The sequence below is a fragment of the Perognathus longimembris genome, chromosome 14, assembly GCF_023159225.1.
Source record: "Perognathus longimembris pacificus isolate PPM17 chromosome 14, ASM2315922v1, whole genome shotgun sequence".
In the NCBI taxonomy this organism is placed as follows: domain Eukaryota; kingdom Metazoa; phylum Chordata; class Mammalia; order Rodentia; family Heteromyidae; genus Perognathus; species Perognathus longimembris.
The window spans coordinates 31,225,238-31,242,926 of NC_063174.1; the positions used below are offsets into that span (position 1 = coordinate 31,225,238).

At 39.3% G+C, this 17,689-nt stretch overlaps 1 protein-coding gene across 2 annotated transcripts in view; it reads left to right on the plus strand.

Moving 5' to 3' along the window:
- Window positions 1-17,689, plus strand: part of Syt16 (synaptotagmin 16) — a 225,307-nt gene that overhangs the window by 100,521 nt on the left and 107,097 nt on the right. For both annotated transcript variants that reach the window (XM_048362457.1, XM_048362456.1), the window contains exon 2: window positions 1,558-1,737. In XM_048362457.1, the coding sequence (XP_048218414.1) occupies window positions 1,558-1,737 (180 nt within the window). The remainder of the gene's footprint in view (window positions 1-1,557; window positions 1,738-17,689) is intronic.

The following is a 17,689-nucleotide window of genomic DNA, read 5'->3' on the forward strand; positions in this document are numbered from 1 at the left end:
GTTTTATTTTGGCATGTCTCTATATGATTCCAATGTACTTTGTTTAGACTCACCTATGCCATAACTCTCCTTTATCTACTGTCCTCCCTTCTCAAACCAATTCAACCAGCTTCATTGATCCATTTTCACATGTACACCTGAAGTGTTTTGACCATCCTCATCCTCATTCATCTTCTCCATTTGCCACCCCCACCACTAGTACCTATATAGTGGATGGGATTTGTTTTACAATTCTCTTTCTTTTTTCTTTTCTTTTCTTTTCTTTCTTTCTTTCTTTCTTTCTTTCTTTCTTTCTTTCTTTCTTTCTTTCTTTCTTTCTTTCTTTCTTTCTTTCTTTCTTTCTTTCTTTCTTCTTTCTTTCTCTCTCTCTCTCTCTCTCTCTCCCTCCCTCCCTCCCTCCCTCCCTCCCTCCCTCCCTCCCTCCCTCCCTCTCTCCCTCTCTCTCTCTCTCTCTCTCTCTTTCTTTCTTTCTTTCTTTCTTTCTTTCTTTCTTTCTTTCTTTCTTTCTTTCTTTCTTTCTTTCTTTCTTTCTCTCTTTCTTTCTTTCTTTCTTTCTTTCTTTCTTTCTTTCTTTTCTTTCTCTGGTCCAGGGGCTTGGACTCAGGGCCTGAGCACTGTCCCTGGCTTCCCTTTGCTCAGGGCTAGCACTCAGCTACTTGAGCCACAGCGCCACTTCCAGCCTTTTCAGTTTATGTGGCGCTGAGGAATCAAACCCAGGGCTTCGTGCATGCAAGGCAAGCACTCTACCACTAAGCCACATTCCCAGCCCTACAATTCTAATTTCTTATGTGGACAATATTGCTAATTTTCTCATTGCCAATGATGATCACCATCACATTGCATAGTTGCATTTGCAGAAACTCAGGAAATGATTTTTCCTCCAATTGTTAATATATGGATATAAGCATCTATTGGAAAGCTTATCTCAAGCTACTTGTTTTGTAAACTTCAGACAGGCATATTTTTCCTCCCAGTGACTTGCTTTTATAACTCTGGTGAGCCATTCCCAACTCAGCACTCTTGGTGAATCTCTCTTATTATTTGCAGCTTTGAAGTTGAACACTAGGCTGATGATAGGATCAATAGGAGTTGTACTGTCAGAAAATATGATACATGTAAAGGCACAAAGATCTGTTATCTGAGAAATCAGATTAACAAAATGTACCATGCAATTGTCCCTTCCATCCCCCCCCGCCCCATGCGCAGTCTTGGGGATGTTAGCAAGTCAGGACTGTGGAATATTTGTCAATTTTGTTTGTCTGGGTTTTTAAACTCAGGGCCTTTTCCTTGCTATGTAATCCCTAAACCTTTTCCTTGTTTTAGTAATTTTTCAGTTAGAATCTTAAACTTTTTCCCCGGGCCAGACTCAGACTGTGATCTATCTACCTTTACCTCTGACATAGTCAGGATGATAGGCATGCACCATCACACCTGGATCCAAATACTTAACCTTATAATTAATAAAAGCAAAGATTCTGAATAAATTTTGTCATCTGCTAGAATCAAAAGTTGGGATTTGATTGTGCTGATAGTGTTTCCTTTGTGTTCTCTTCCCAGTCACTCCTGAAGCTATTGGCTTCTTGTCTGCTGTTGGGGTCTTTGTTGTTCTTCTGGCTGTCCTCTTTCTCTTCATCAACAAGAAGCTGAGTGTTGAAACCATAGGAGGCCTTCCATGTCTGGAGCTACGAGGGAAAAGAAAGCACTCTAAAGACAAGGCCAGAGGCCATGTGGGGCTGGGTAAGCATTATGTTTCGTATTCTGAATTTGGTGACCTGCTGTGGTTTGGGTGAGGGAATGAATGCTACTATTTCCAGGATGGGTTCCATTAAGATCTCACATGTGAGCTGTGCAGTAGCTACTGTGGTGGACATGCTCAGTGATAATTAGCAATTACAAAAGGAAGCATTAGCTCTGTGAAAGTATTGCACATTCCAGGGTTTGAAGAACAAGATGGGACAAGTTTGGGCACCACCTCCTATCCTCTCAGTTCTTTAGATTTCTAGGTTGGGTTTTCCTCAAAGGAAAAAAAAAAATCTAAATTTCCATTGAGAAGAGCCTTCCAGTGATTTAGCCTCATGATGCTGGAACAGGGCTATTATTTTATTTCTTAGCTGTCTTTTTGAGATTGCTCAGCATTCTCCCACTTGTAGGACCATAACCCACTTTCCAAAGGGATGTTTTAAATCTTTAAGTCCCACTATTATACTATGTCATCTACTCTTTGCCTTTGAATTTGAATGGAAGAAAAATAACAAAAACAGAGTAGGCGCTTAAGTACATAGTTTGCGTTCAGTTGCTGCAGAGTTGAACTTAATGATGCAGGATGTGAAGGAAGTGTAGTTACTGTCACACAGAAGCTATGCACTGGAAGGCAGGTCCATTATCTTACAAAGAACATCCTTGCCCCTTTCTAGCAGTATCATGCCCATTCTCTTCTCTCATACCCTATAGGTGGCCAAGGCACCATCTTGCATTCTCTTTGGAATAGGGCCAAGGGTGTGAGAATGCTCTCCCATCATCCCCACTCTCTGATGTATTCGTAGTGAGCCCGGAAAAAGTAGAATATTTGGACCACTGGTATACAGATCTTATAGCCATGGACAATTCCATTTCTGCTAGTTGTTAAAAAGGGCATAACATAGAATTTAAAGCCTGTCAGTTCTCTAATGATTCACATTAAGTCACTTCAAAACTTAATACCTTAACACATAAATATTGATGTCCTATATTTTGATATCCAGGAATTTAATTGGGTGATTCTTCATCAGGGCTCTAATGAAGTTGTAGTTAGAATGTGAGCTTGGAGGGGTACTGTCGCTGAAAGTCTAGTTGTGGCTGGAGAAGTCACTTCCAAGATGGCAAAGGACCCCTGCCTTCTCCCCATGGAACCCTCCACAGAGATCTTTGAATTCTTCACAACATGCCAGCTGACATGGCAGCTGGCTTCTCTCTATGAAGACATTCATGGAGAGCAAGAGGGAACCTCAGGTCCTTGGATAAACTAATTTGGAAAGTCACACCCTGTTGTTTCTGTCACATGTGGTCATTTACTGAATATGTTCAACGGGATATGGATTTGGTTCCACTTTTTGAGGGGAAGAGCATTATTAAAGAATATAGGCATTCAGCGTGTTTACTTGTAGATTTATAGGCACATTCTAGCTACCACAAATGAGGGAAACCATGAAGCCTATGTTTCTTTGGGTCTGGCTTACTTTAGTTAATACAATTTTTACTAAGTCTTTCCATTTCCTTAAAAATGGCACGACATCATTCTTTCTGATGGATAAGTAGAATTCTATTGTGTATATATACCACATTTTCTTGAAGCATTCATTGACTGAGGGATACATAAGTAGATTCCGTATTTTGTCTACGGTAAACAATGTTTCAGTAAACATGGTTGTGTTGGTAGCTTTAGTGTGGCCCGGTTTGTGGTCCATTGAATAAATGTCCAGGAGTGGAATTGCTAGCTCATAGGGAAGTTCTATATTTAGACTCGTGAGGAACCTCTATACTGCTTGTCGGAGTGGTTGAACAAATCTAAATTCCTACCAATAAACAATATAATAGAGTTCTCTTTTGGTTGTATCCCCACCAGCATTTGTTTTCCTGATAATGGCCATTCTAACTGGAGTGACATGGAAATATCAATGTTGTTTTGATGACTAAAATAAATAAATAACACTGGGACATGACAAATTATATTGGAACCTACTCATTAACATACAGAGGCCAAAGGAGACCATGCATAGGAATGGTGGACAAAGGCTCAATAGCTATGGACAGATGACCATATAGAATAATATTCTATCAAATGAACTGCAAGAAAAGGAAACAAGAGACATTCTCTAGTTGCCATTGTTGCTATTTTTGTTTCTCTTCTTTTTATCTTGCTTGTTAGTTTGTTTGTATTTGGGAGGGCAAGGCAGGGCACATAAAAAGTGGAACAAGGATGAACAAATACAACAATGATACTAGACACTGTGGAAAATGTACTGGATATCTTATGGGTGGGGATGGGAGGGAAAGAATGGGAAGGAGTGGTGGAAGGGGATACATGGTTCAAAAAGAATTGTGCTGATTGTACCTGATTCATGTAATTGTAACCCCTTTGTATAGCAACTCTACAATAACAGCTTTAAAAATAGAGTGTAGGAGCATATTTTATAGTTACTACAGGAGGTAATGATTGTAAATTGCAAATTGGATAATTGTACATTGTTCCTGTTGCCTTACTTTTTAAAAAATTCACTTGAGGTATTGAACTTGTATTTTACAATAGTTTAGCCACTACCACTCGAGCTGGGGTGGAAGCTAGAGTTTTAAACCCCAGACTGGTTCTCTAGATCCTCCCACTTACCCTAACACAAAAAAAAATTAAAGAAGAGTGATGGTGAAAGGCAGAAAAAAAGAGTGATTATGTGGCATTAAAGTCATGGGAAGAGGTAAAGGAAGCACTTAAGCCATCTTCAGCCATCTTTAGGGTACAGACATGATCTCTTGGCTTAAATAGAAAAAGAATGGAATATTGGGAAAAGAAGGATGCATAATTATTAACCAGTCCTGGCTGTGTGTTCCTGGGGGTTCACTGTTTCAATCTTTGCTTGGGGTGGGGTTCTGCAGAAGCAGTTTTCATTGTACCTGGTCAGGATAAACAAGTCATTGACACCTGGTGTGTGGTCTGTTCTTTCATTGGGAGAAGGTTTTTTGTGTTTTTAAAAACTTGCATTTAAACATGTTATCAAAGAGTCCCATCCTTCTAGACTCCAAAATGTTTGCAAAGTAACTGCAGAGAGAATGGTTGAGCACAAAGAACACAGATAAAAATGGGGGCAGGATGCCACACTTTCCTCTTGGTGTTAGGATGAGCAGACTTCTTAGTCATGGTGGATGACCAGTGCTTTCTTGCATTTAGCCCCAATTGCTCTTCATTATGTGGCTTTGACTAGTTAGGGAATCATTCTAAATTTCTGTGTTTCCACCTGCACAGTGAGATTATCAGCACACCAATGACAGGGTTGATCTGGATTAAGTGAATTGATTTTATAAAGAAGCTGGTATTGTGCCTGGGGGGCAAAGGACTTTATACTTGTAGCATCATTAACACCACACATTATTAATACAATGCATTCATTACTTAAATTAGCAGATTAAAGTGGGTGATGAGTACAAAGAACCAAAGTGGGAGCTATTTAAAATATTTCCTTTTTGTCTTGTTTGACATGTTGAGTATTTTAGAGACAATTATGAATTATACTTGCAAATAAGTTGAGGTTGGAAGAAGATGTTGAAACAATAACCATAAAGCATGAACTAGAAGCTGCTAGTTTAAAAAACACATTGAAAAATAAATCCACGTCTCAAACTCAGAGTGGGGGTCATATGAAGAGAGATTTAAAAATAGTTATTCAGGAGAATCTGCAAATTATAATGTCTAATAAAGTAAACACCTCCATTTTGATGTCTCTCCCTTTAAAGACTTAATTATCGTGGATCAAAAGCTTTTGAAAAACATGATTCTACTCCACATTTTATTGAACCCTTGATATTTGCCATAATTATCATCTTGGAGTGATGGTACTCCATGAAGTTGAGCTGTCCATGTATTTTGACAAATGTAAAAGAAGGAATGGTGGCAGCCTGGTGCGGTAGACAGAAGAGCGGTATAGATAAAGTTTAGTTTTGCCACTAATTGGCCATGATATTTTGGGAAACTTACCTCACCTCTCTGGGCCTTAAGTCTTCATTTGCAAATTGATGAGTCTGGACTAGTTTCTCCAGATTCTCATTCTGGGATCCTGTTTGATTTGTAGGGTTACCATAGCAACTCTTTCTCTAGCTCTATGAATGGAAGAGATTTAATAAAAATGATTAAAAATCAATTGGACCATCCTGCTCTTAAAACTGAACCCCATGAAATAATCATTTTTGTAGATTAAACAAGGATATCAGCAACCTAATTAAGCATTATAATCTCTTTGAGGCTTTTGTAGTATAAAATAAATTGTTTTAGCATACGTCAGGAGTAACAATTTGTTTTCAGAATCTACTGTGAGAAATAATTTCTCTGACAAATACACCTTACTTTTCTTTAAGCTATGTATTTTTCAAAGTTCAAAGAATTTACACATTCTATTTGAAAATAGGTGAAGGTGAAAATAAGATGAAATAGCATTCTCCTAATAATAGATAATAGTAATGATAATTGTCAAGAAACATTTATTTAGTATTTACTATTGCAAAGTACCTACTAAATGTCTACATTCAATATTTGATTGATTTAAGGTGCTGCTCTTTGGTAGTGTTTGCTTCAGGGACAGCGAGAATACTACTTGGCACAAAGAAGCTTTTGTTCCTCTTTCAGATAAAAAATTCATTAAAAATTCCCACATTGAGATAGCTTTAAAAGAAGGAGGAGGAATGGGAAGATGGGGAGAAGAAGGAGGAGGAAGAAAAAAAGAGATGTAGGAAAAGAAAGGAAGGGAAGGGAAGCAAAAAGAAAGGAAGGGAAGGAAACAGGTTGGATTTTGTTTCATTTATTTTTCCAAAAGCATTCTCTGTGTAACAAAGGCAAAATTTAAACATTGGATCAAAGAACTTCCTTCCTTCCTTCCTTCCTTCCTTCCTTCCTTCCTTCCTTCCTTCCTTCCTTCCTTCTTTCCTTCCTTCCTTCCTTCCTTCCTTCCTTCCTTCCTTCCTTCCTTCCTTCCTTCCTTCCTTCCTTCCTTCCTTCTCCTTCCTTCCCTCCTTCTTTCCTCCCTCCTTCCCTCCCCTTTTCTTCCTTCCCTCCCTCCTTCCCTTCCTTCTTTGTTTCTTTGTTTCTTCTCTCTTTCTCTTTTTCCCCCTTTTCCATCATGGGGCTTGAACTTGGAGTCTGGGTGCTGTCCCTGAGCTCTTTTGCTCAAGCATGCTACCATTTTGAGCCACAGCACCACTCCTGGTTTTCTGGTGATTAACTGGAGATAAGAATCTCATGAACTTTCCTGCCTGGATTGGCTTTGAACCATAATCCTCAGATTTTAGCTTCCTAAGTAGCTAGGATTACAGGCATGAGCCACTGCCCCCTCACCCCCCAACCCAGATCAAAGTTGCAATGCAGAAAGGACAAAGGATTTGATCCTAGGGAAGGAAGAATACCCTTGTACTTCTGGAAAAGTGAGGTGGTAGCTTTGAGACAGGATAGGGAAAAAGCTTCAGAGGGCCAGAGACATTTCCTAGACTTGGCTCTGAGAAGGGAAGCAGATGTTGGACTCAGTCGGAACAGTTAATAGTGAGCCTTGTGGGCCTGGAGTGGCTGAAGTAGGGGTAGAAAATGGGGTTAGAGGGAAAGAAAAATCTGAGAAGTTATCTCTTTAGCAGATCCTCAGCTGAACAGTGCATACAGATGTTTTAGAAGTTCCTGTCTGACCCCATGGGGTGCAGAGAATACAGTACTGAATCAGACTCAATGTTCTTTCTAGAGAATTGTGTCTGGATGAGATGGGTGTGTGTTGGAGGCAGGGCAGTGAATCACCCAAGGCCTCCTGAAGGTCAGAGCTTAATTTCCAGGCATACAACCTGTCCAAATGGTAGAGAGTTGCAAGCAAATAGCTCTGTGCTGGCTTACTGCTCTGCTTAGAATTCTTCATTTCAAGGGCATTTTTCTTTTACACTTGTTATGTGTTCAGGATTGTCTGCAATAGTCACCAAGAAGTGCTCCAAGTATGGACACCTCAGAGGGACAGCTGTAAAGACACAGTGTGTTACTCAGAGGCCAGCAGGAGCCAGCAGGGAGGAATAACACAGCATGCTAATTAAATAAGCTTGCACCCATGCCTGGAGGTACCCTGACATCAGGGAACAGAGTGGGAGGAATGGAAATCATCAAGTTGGAATTGACCAAGTTACTTTGAGTGGGGATGTTGAAGTTGAGCTTCTCAACATTGGACATAGGAAAGAGTCCAGAGAAAGTTGAGAGAAGTTAAGAGTAAACGAAGAGAACAACCACAGTATACATTTAAGCAAACTGCTACCCAGTTGGTGCCAAAAAAAAGTGGTGCCAGCCAGACCTCAGAAATGAGGATGTTAGAGCCAGAGATGGTGGTGCACACCTGTGATCCCACCACTTGGGAGGCTGCGGCAGGAAGACCGAGAATTCAAGGCCAACTTGGGCTATATAGTGAGGTAAAGGCCAGTCTGGACACTGTTTCTCCTTACTACTTTCTAGAAAGGCCTAGCTCTCTGGTCTCTTTCCAAGACTGCCCTCACTTCTTTACCTGTAATTAAATGGCTGCCTTCCAGTTCAACAGAAGGCCCTGCCAGCTCTAGTACTTCCTTCTGCTTGAGCCATAAGAACTGCTCTTATCAACTAATTTTTATTTTTCTCCTGGATTTAAGTCAGAATTTGTTTAAGTACAGCCTTCCCATAATGTAATTCAGCAAGCAGGTACTATTATAATCTCATCTTATAGATGAGAAAGTGTTTTCTAAGATATTGATTGACAAAACTCAGACTCAAAGCTTCCCTAGCCCCAGATGCTAGGATCTCAATGCTCTGCTTTTCTGTTTGGATTCAGCCCATTACATCATGCTTTTAAAATGAAGAGGAATTTCTGAGATGATGAAATTAGCAAGGTAGACTTGGTGGTAGTATGGCTACGACTTGTTTAGCCTAAACTTAACCTCAAGTAGTTCTGAAATCTAAAATCTAAATCTGAAATCTAAAATTAAGATGTGAAAAGGGCCATGCTCTTTCTGGAGGCTCCAGGAGAGAATCTGTTCCTTCCCAGCCTCTCAGTATCTGATGTCTGCCAATCACCTCTAGTGTTCCTTGGCTTGTGAATCTCTGCCTCCATCTTTGTTGTGCATTGTCTTGTGTGTTCCTGTCCTTGTTATTTGTTGTGGAACTTAGACCTTGATCTGTTAACGAAGGAAGACTTTCTTATCTCAAATCCTAACTTCGTGACACCTGCAAATTATTTTTTTCCAAATAAAGTAATTTGTACAGGTTTCAGGGATTAGGATGTGGTGAGAACTAGGAGGGAACTACTCAGCCCAAACTGGACAAGGGAAGAGGGTGTAGCCCAAACCAAAGAGTGGGTTTCAATCATTCAAATCAGAAAAGTTGAGAAAGAATTGAATGTATGATCTATTTTTTTCCATCCTGTAGTAGTAATATCCCACTCTCCCCAAATTGATTTAGAAAGAGTCTTATAAAGAGATAGAACAACAAGCTCATCAGGCATTTATGATACAGACTGAAATCAACTTTCAGGGAGTACTTTTCAACACTAGGCCAAGTTGAATTACATGGGATCTAAAGCCCAAAAGGCTTTAAAAAATACCATTATTGATGGCCAACTGCAAATTCACAAATCAGGAGAGGTGAGAATGGTAGGGGAAATGTATAGATTTAGAAAGATTTCCAGGTGATTTAAATTTGTGGAAAGGGGTAGGTTCATTGCTAATTTGTTTTTCAAGTCAGGAGAGTTGAGTGACAGCCACTCTATCTCTACATTTGCCCAGCAGGTACTTCTCTGGGGGTCCTCTCCCATATTGCCTCAGTTCTGCCTTGGTCAGCAAATAAGATGTCTCCTTCCTGATTTCCTTTCCCACTGTTGCAAATGTATTAGGACATAATCTCCATGTCCAGATACTTTTGCATGGGAGTTAACTAAACAAGTTATTGAGAAAACTATCTACTTTATAAGGTTATTAAAGGTCATTGAATGATAACCAGCTCACTAGCCAAGACTGAATGGTTTACAAAGCCTGAACAGAAGATTCTCGCTGTTCTAACAATATACCATAACTTTGCCTTAATGACTTGAATGACATACTATTGAGGAAATACTATAAGGAAATTATGCACAAATAAGGAAACACACATGGACAGTTTTGATAAAATAGTATGAATTAGAATCTGAAACAGGCATAAAAATGGAAGTAAATAGATATACTATGTAGTGGCCAGTATTTATGCACGGTCTTACTCTTATCTTTCTTTTGGATCCTTGGGACCAAGAGGGACACATAACCATAGGCTCATCTTGTATATCTAAGTGACTCATTCCAGTTTCCTCATTCTTCACATGCAGTGAAGCTGATACATAAAATATAAGAGAAAATGATTTTTAAGGATAATGTAAGCAATATGCAGTACTGGGGACTTTCTTTTTTCACTTAAGACTGGTAATCCTTTTCTCAGGATAATTTTGAATCTCAATAGTCAGATCTCAGCTTCCCAAGTAGCTGGGATTACAAGCATGATCCACCAGTGCCTGATTGCCTTCTGTTCTTTCGTGTGTATGAGGAGTCTATGTTTCTTCATCTTCAGGTCTCTGCAGTGGAGTGCTTCTGGGATATACTACTCAGGTGAATTTTTTTGGGGGGGGTTCTTTTTTTAAAAATTTAATTTATTTATTAATTGAACACAACATTTTTGACAAGGTGTTGTGCAAAAAGGGTACAGTTACATAGTAGGGCAGTGTGTACATTTCTTGTGATATCTTACGCCCTGTTTTTCTATCCCTTCTCTAGGTCAGGTAGACGTATATACAATATACAATGTATCAAGAATATATACAGTAGCCACGTGGCCACGCCCAAGAAAGTTCGCGTAGGGCTCTGAATGTAATGTCGATATTAGACAATATGTCGACAGTAGTCTTATATGAACGTACATACATAGCTTTTGAGCTATTGTATTCCCCTGAGAGGTCAATTTTTGACCTTTATATGTTGAGTAATTGTTTGGTTTTAGTTACATACTGTTGGGTCGCCGCCCCAATCCTGTGGGGAATACTATTTGACAAGCAGTTTTTGGTTTCACAGACTTGGTCTCTATTGTCTCTCCGTCTCCCTTTGTTAACAGTCATATGTGTTCTAGGCTTGTCTCGCTCAACATTATTTGTTCAAGTTCTGACCATTTCCCTACTAATAACAATATTTCACCATTCCTAATCGCTATGTAGTATTCCATTGTGTATAAGTACCATACTTTTTTGATCCATTCGTCTGTGGAGGGGCATCTGGGTTGTTTCCATATTTTGGCTATTGTGAATTGTGCCGCGATAAACATGGAAGTACAAATGTCTTTTTGATATCTTGGGGTTTGATGTTTAGGATAGATGCCTAGGAGTGGTATGGCTGGGTCATAGGGCAGGTCTATATTGAGCTTTTTTTTTTTTTTGGCCAGTCCTGGGCCTTGAACTCAGGGCCTGAGCACTGTCCCTGGCTTCTTTTTGCTCAAGGCTAGCACTCTGCCACTTGAGCCACAGCGCCACTTCTGGCCTTTTTCTGTATATGTGGTGCTGGGGAATCGAACCCAGGGCCTCATGTATACAAGACAAGCACTCTTGCCACTAGGCCATATCCCCAGCCCCATATATTGAGCTTTTTGAGATACCTCCATACTGTTCTCCAAAGTGGTTGTACTAATTTGCACTCCTACCAACAATGGAGAAGGGTTCCTCTTTCCCCGCACCCCCTCCAGCATTTGTTGTTCAGGGTAGGCCATTCTAACTGGGGTGAGGTCAGGGTTGTTTTTATTTGCATTTCCTTTACTACCAGGGATGTTGAACATTGCCTCATATGCTTCTTTGCCATTTTTATTTCTTCTCTTGAGAAGTCTCTCTTTAGCTCCTTTGCCCATTTCCTAATTGGTTTATTGGGCTTGGAGGGGCTTAGATTTTGAGTTCTCTGTAGATGACAGATATCAGGCCTTTGTCTGTTACTGTGCTGGTAAATATCCTTTCCCATATGGTTGGCTGTCTTTCTATTTTGGTGGCTATGTCCTTAGCTGTGCAGAAACTTTTTAATTTGTAGTAGTCCCATTTGTCGAGTCTTTCCTCTATTTGTTGTGCCCCTGGGACTATATTCAGGAAGTTCCTTCTTGTGCCTATAAGTTCAGATGAATTTTAAATGAATCAAACATTTTATAACCCCAAATGGTTTAATATTCCTTTCCTTCCTTTTCTAAGAAGAGAGATGATCAACAAGCTATTAATGCCACTCAGAAACTTTTTTTGTACATAAAAATCTTTAATATTTAGGATTGCATAATTTCTTTCAGAGTTATGGATTTGATAATGTTTAGAAAGTTGTGATCTTTCCCTCAACTTCTCACTTTGTGCTTCTTTTCTTTGAAGTCATGAGGTGCATTTAATAGGCCTATCATATTTCTTGCGTCACCTTTCCCCATGGGGGAATATAAGAATCACCTTGCGGGCGGGGTGGGGGGCATCTGTTGGAAGCACATTTGTTAGTAATATAAGGTGCAAGCTGTTTTCTCTTCTGATTTTAGTACCTTCACTTGCACAGAATATACATTTCTCTGTGAGATTTCTGGTTTTCTAGGCTGGGTGCATCATATAATTCAATCAAATACATTAGATGAAAAAATTGGAAATTGAGGAACTATAAAAGCTTGATCATCAGAAACAGCTTTAGCATATCTCATTGTGGTATCTAGTGACAAATATTTGAGAATTGATTTTGATTTAGCTCTGGTTCTTTGGAACAGTCTATGAGCGTGTTCTAACTTAGATGGCTTGTCATAATGTTACTAATTGAATTCTCTCTCTCAGGTAGATAAAAGTTCCAAAGGGCCTAGTTAAGAGGTTACCACTTTGAGCATATTCATTCAGATTCCTTATTGTTTATTGGAAGTATATGTCATATTGCATTCTGTGCTAAGTGTTGGAAACAAGGTGGTAAAGAAAAGAGATGCAGTTATTCTTGGCAATTTACATTCTTCTGGTGAAAGCAGACAAAAACAGAAGTAAAAAAAGTGGCAAATAAATAAAATAGATTGTTAGAAATTCTATAGGTCTTTGTAAATAATCACTAATTGACAGAATAGGGAAGATTTACTTGAGGTGTGACTGAAAAACAACTTGCACACTGCTGGATAGACTAACTGAAAAGGTATTTTTGTGTGTCTAGTGTGTGTGTGTGTGTGTGTGTGTGTGTGTATGTGTGTGTGTGTGTGTGTCTTTTTCTTCCTGTAGGGAAGTGTGGAGGAGGAAGAGTTTTCTTGATTGATTTTAAAGAATTAACTTGACTGATACAGAACTTGGCAAGTCCAAAGACAGGGTAGGTGCTAGGCCAGAGATCTGGGGAAGAATTGTATTTCCAGTCACAAGGCTATGTGCTGGCAGAGATCTTTATTGCTTGAAGGAAGTCAGTCTTTCTTCATGTAAAGCTTTCAATAGTTTGGATGAGGCCCACCCACATTATTGAGAACAACCTGTGTTATACCAAGTTCACTGATATAAATGTCAGTTTCATCCAAAAACATATCCTCACAGAAGCATCCAGAATAATCTTTGGTTAATATCTAGGCACTGTGGGCCAGCCAAGTTGATACATAAAATTAGCCATCACAGGAGCTTGTTCTCCATCTGCGCTTGTGTACTTATTTCCTAATTGCATTATGTGAAGATGGTTGGTAAATATCCTCATTTAAAAAAATCTTTGTATTACAGAAATGTTCAAATATAGCATAACATAGGAAATAATAGTATAATGAGCATCCACCTTCAACAGTTATTAACAGAGATGATTCATTTCTAAATTATATCCTAATGTCTTGATTTCCCCTTTGAATTTGCTCAGGAGGTAATGCTCCCTTGAAAAAGTCTCCATCCTTTACTATTTGTTTTCTTGAAACTTAGCAGGTTATAGTTTCCTGCTCCAGAATCTGATCCAGCATATGAACTTGTTTCCTAGCCAACTGATGGCTGGGGGCTTTCCATTAGAGGTGGGGAGAAAATATGAAGTGTTTGACAGGTCTGGGAACACTTTACAGTAAGAATATGAGCAGCTCTTCTTTCAGAGTTATTTTCATAACCATGCATGATGAGTTACCTTAGAAACAAGACTCTTCTTTTGGCATTTGAGCTTCCTCTGTGATGTAGGATATTAAGAAAAGCAAATCAGAATCTCTCTATAAGTATGAATTATTGTGTAAATGTTTAAGGCCTAAGTGTGACAGCTCCCTGAACATACATCGCGATTTCAAAAGCTGTAGAAGATTTCCTTTGTGGTTTTTGCTTTATGAACGATTATATAACATACGGGTATATATAGCTGACATATATAGTTCAGTGTCTTATTTTTAGTAGAAATACTGGAGCTTTTCTATTTTTCAAATGGCCATAGTATATTTTATTATGATGAAGAGTTCTAGACAGTTCTTAGTAAACCTTGCTTGTCCATGTACGTACACTCAATAATTGCTTGCAGCTTGGTTGATTGACATTCTAACTATCCTGAAACATGACTCCCCAAGGATGATCTGGGAAAGCCTTTGACTGCTCCTCTTTTGCTGTAGATAGATACTGTGTGGGTAGTGGCTTCTTGTAGTTCAGTAGTGGAGATGAATATATCTTTTTGAACTATAGCAGAGGGAATTTCTCATAAGTTTAAAGCCTTTGTGTTTGTCTGCAAATGTTTTACCATTGGTAGCCATTGATGGAGTGATGGGATTGGGAGGGATGATGGAGAATAATGGGAGGGGTGACAATGATCAAAATGCATTGGATTCATAAACTGACATGTTGAATTGAAACTCCTTTGTACAAAGATAATAAAAATATGTACTATATTTACATTATATATCAATATATCACTGTATATCTATCTACCTATCTATCTATCTATCTATCTAGTTGTTCTCTTTGTGATTTTCCCAGAGAATTCTGTCACCAGCCAAATGTGTCTACAAGAGATCTTAGGTGGGTTAATTATACTTATTATGGATTTTTCATGGGATATTGGGGGTTGATTCTTCTTTTCTCAGTATGACAGTGTTGTTCATTGAATTTTTAAAGAGACACATGGCTTAGATATTAGGAAAAAGTCAGTTACAAGTAGGTGGCAAGGAACAGGGATTTTGTTTGAACAGAGTTAGAAGTGGAGACCAGGCCTTTTCCATTGATGTGATGTTTCAGACTTCCCTGCTGAACTAGCTCTTTAATTGTTTTGTACCAGTTATTGAAGTAACAGTTTTAAAACCTCATCATTTTTCTTTTTTCTTTTTTTTTTTTTTGCCAGTCCTGGGCCTTGGACTCAGGGCCTGAGCACTGTCCCTGGCTTCTTCCCGCTCAAGGCTAGCACTCTGCCACGTGAGCCACAGCGCCGCTTCTGGCCGTTTTCTGTATATATGGTTCTGGGGAATGGAACCCAGGGCCTCATGTATATGAGGCAAGCACTCTTGCCACTAGGCCATATCCCCAGCCCTGCTCTTTAAATTTTAGAAGAATGTAGACATTTAAATGGAAATGTGAAACTCTAGACCTGCCCTTTCTTTTAACCTGCCACATTAAGAAAAATGGTGAGGGGCTGGGGATATAGCCTAGTGGCAAGAGTGCTTGCCTCATATACATGAGGCCCTGGGTTCCATTCCCCAGCACCACATATACAGAAAATGGCCAGAAGTGGCGCTGTGGCTCAAGTGGCAGAGTGCTAGCCTTGAGCAAGAAGAAGCCAGGGACAGTGCTCAGGCCCTGAGTCCAAGCCTCAGGACTGGCCAAAAAAATAAATTAAAATAAAAAAAATAAAAAAAATAAAATTTAAAGAGCAAATATCTTGTTTGAAAAACTTTTTGTAATACATGTTGAATTGAACTCTCTTTGTGTTGTTGTTGTTGCTATGCTAGTGGGGCTTGAACTCAGGGCCAGGGTGGTGTCCCTTAGCTTTCTTGATCAAGAATAGTGCTCTACCACGTGAGCCATAGCTCCACTTCTGGATTTTTGGTAGTTAATTGGAGATAAGAGTCTCATGGCTTTTTCCAAGTCCTTTCATTCATTTCTTTATGAATGGGCAATGTCATTCTTTCTAATAGAGGCATAGAATTCCATTGTGTATCGGTTCCACATTTTCTTGGTCCACTCATCTACTGAGGGGCATCTGGGTTGGGTCCATATTTTAGTGATGACAAATTGTGCTGCGATAAACATAATTGTGCGGGTGGCTTTACTGTGGTCTTGCTTATAATCTTTTGGGAAGATGCCCCAAAGTGGGGCTGCTGGGTTATAGGAGAGCTCTATGTTTAGCCTTTTGAGGAATCTCCATATTGCTTTCCAGAGTGGTTGAACAAGTTTACACTCCCACCAACAGTGTAATAGGGTTTCCTTTTGTTCACACCCCCTCCAGCATTCGTTATTATTAGTTTTCCTGATAATGGCCATACTTAATGGGGTGAGGTGGAATCTCAGAGTTGTTTTGATTTGCATTTCTTTTATGGCCAGTGATGTTGAGCACTTCTTCATGTGTCATTTCCTCTTCAGAAAAGTCTCTTCGTAGGTCTTTAGTCCATTTGTTGAGGGGGCAGTTTGTTCTTTGAGGATTTGTTTTGGAGGAATTTAATGGTTTTGAGTTCTACATATATTTTAGCTATGAGGTCTTTGTCTGTTGTATGGACGGTAAAGATCTTCTTCCAGTCTGTGGGCTTTCTCTATTTATCTCACAAGCTATGTCCTTTGCTGTGCAGAAGCTAAAATCATACTAAGTGAAGTGAGCCAGAACCAAAGAAACATAGACTGTGTGGTCTCCCTCATTGTGAATAATTAGTACACATCAAGGATAATCCTAGCATAAGATCACAATAGCTCAATAGCTATGTTCATATGAACACATGATACCAAGTGAAATGAACTCCAAGTTATGGAAACAAGTGGTTTATCATTGTTGCTGTTATTTTCAACATACCATGTGAAATTAGGCCCTTTTCTTTTCTTTTTTTTTGTGTTTTGTACTCCATCTTGATCTATGGAATCTGCCTCGTATTCAGGCTGTTACTCTACTACAGCATCCTCTTTTAAAAAATTTTTTTATTATCAAACTGATGTGCAGAGAGGTTACAGTTTCATACGTTAGGCATTGGATACATTTCTTGTACTGTTTGTTACCTCATCCCTCATTCCCTCCTCCCCCCTTCCCTTTTCCCATTCCCCCCCATGAGTTGTTCAGTTCATTTAAACCAAACAGTTTTGCAAGTATTGCTTTTGTGGTTGTTTATCTTTTTTTTACCCTGTGTCTCTCGATTTTGTTATTCCCTTTCAATATCCTAGTTCTAATACCAGTATACACGGTTTCCAATATACTCAGATAAGATACAGAGATAGTGTAGATACAACCACAGGAAGGGGATAGAAGAAGATCATCAATAATAGAAGCTACAGTTACACATAACACGTTGAAAGTAGTTACAACAGTGATATAACAATTGTTTCCATAACATGGAGTTCATTTCACTTATCATCATCTTATGTGATCATAAGGGTATAGTTATTGGACTCTTGTGATCCTCTGCTGTGACTTGCCTAAACCTGTGCTAATTATTCCCAATAAGGGAGATGAGAGTCCATGTTTCTTTGGGTCTGGCTCACTTCACTTCCAAGTCCTTCCATTTCCTTACAAATGGGGCAATGTCATTCTTTCTGATAGAGGCATAAAATTCCATTGTGTATATGTACCACATTTTCCTGATCCATTCGTCTACTGAGGGGCATCTGGGTTGGTTCCAGATTCTAGCTATGACACATTGTGCTGTGATGAACATTGTTGTGCTGGTGGCTTTAGTGTGATTTTGTTTGTGGTCTTTTGGATAGATACCCAAAAGTGGGGCTGCTGGGTCATAGGGGAGCTCTATGTTTAGCCTTCTGAGGAATCTCCATACTGCTTGCCAGAGTGGCTGAACCAG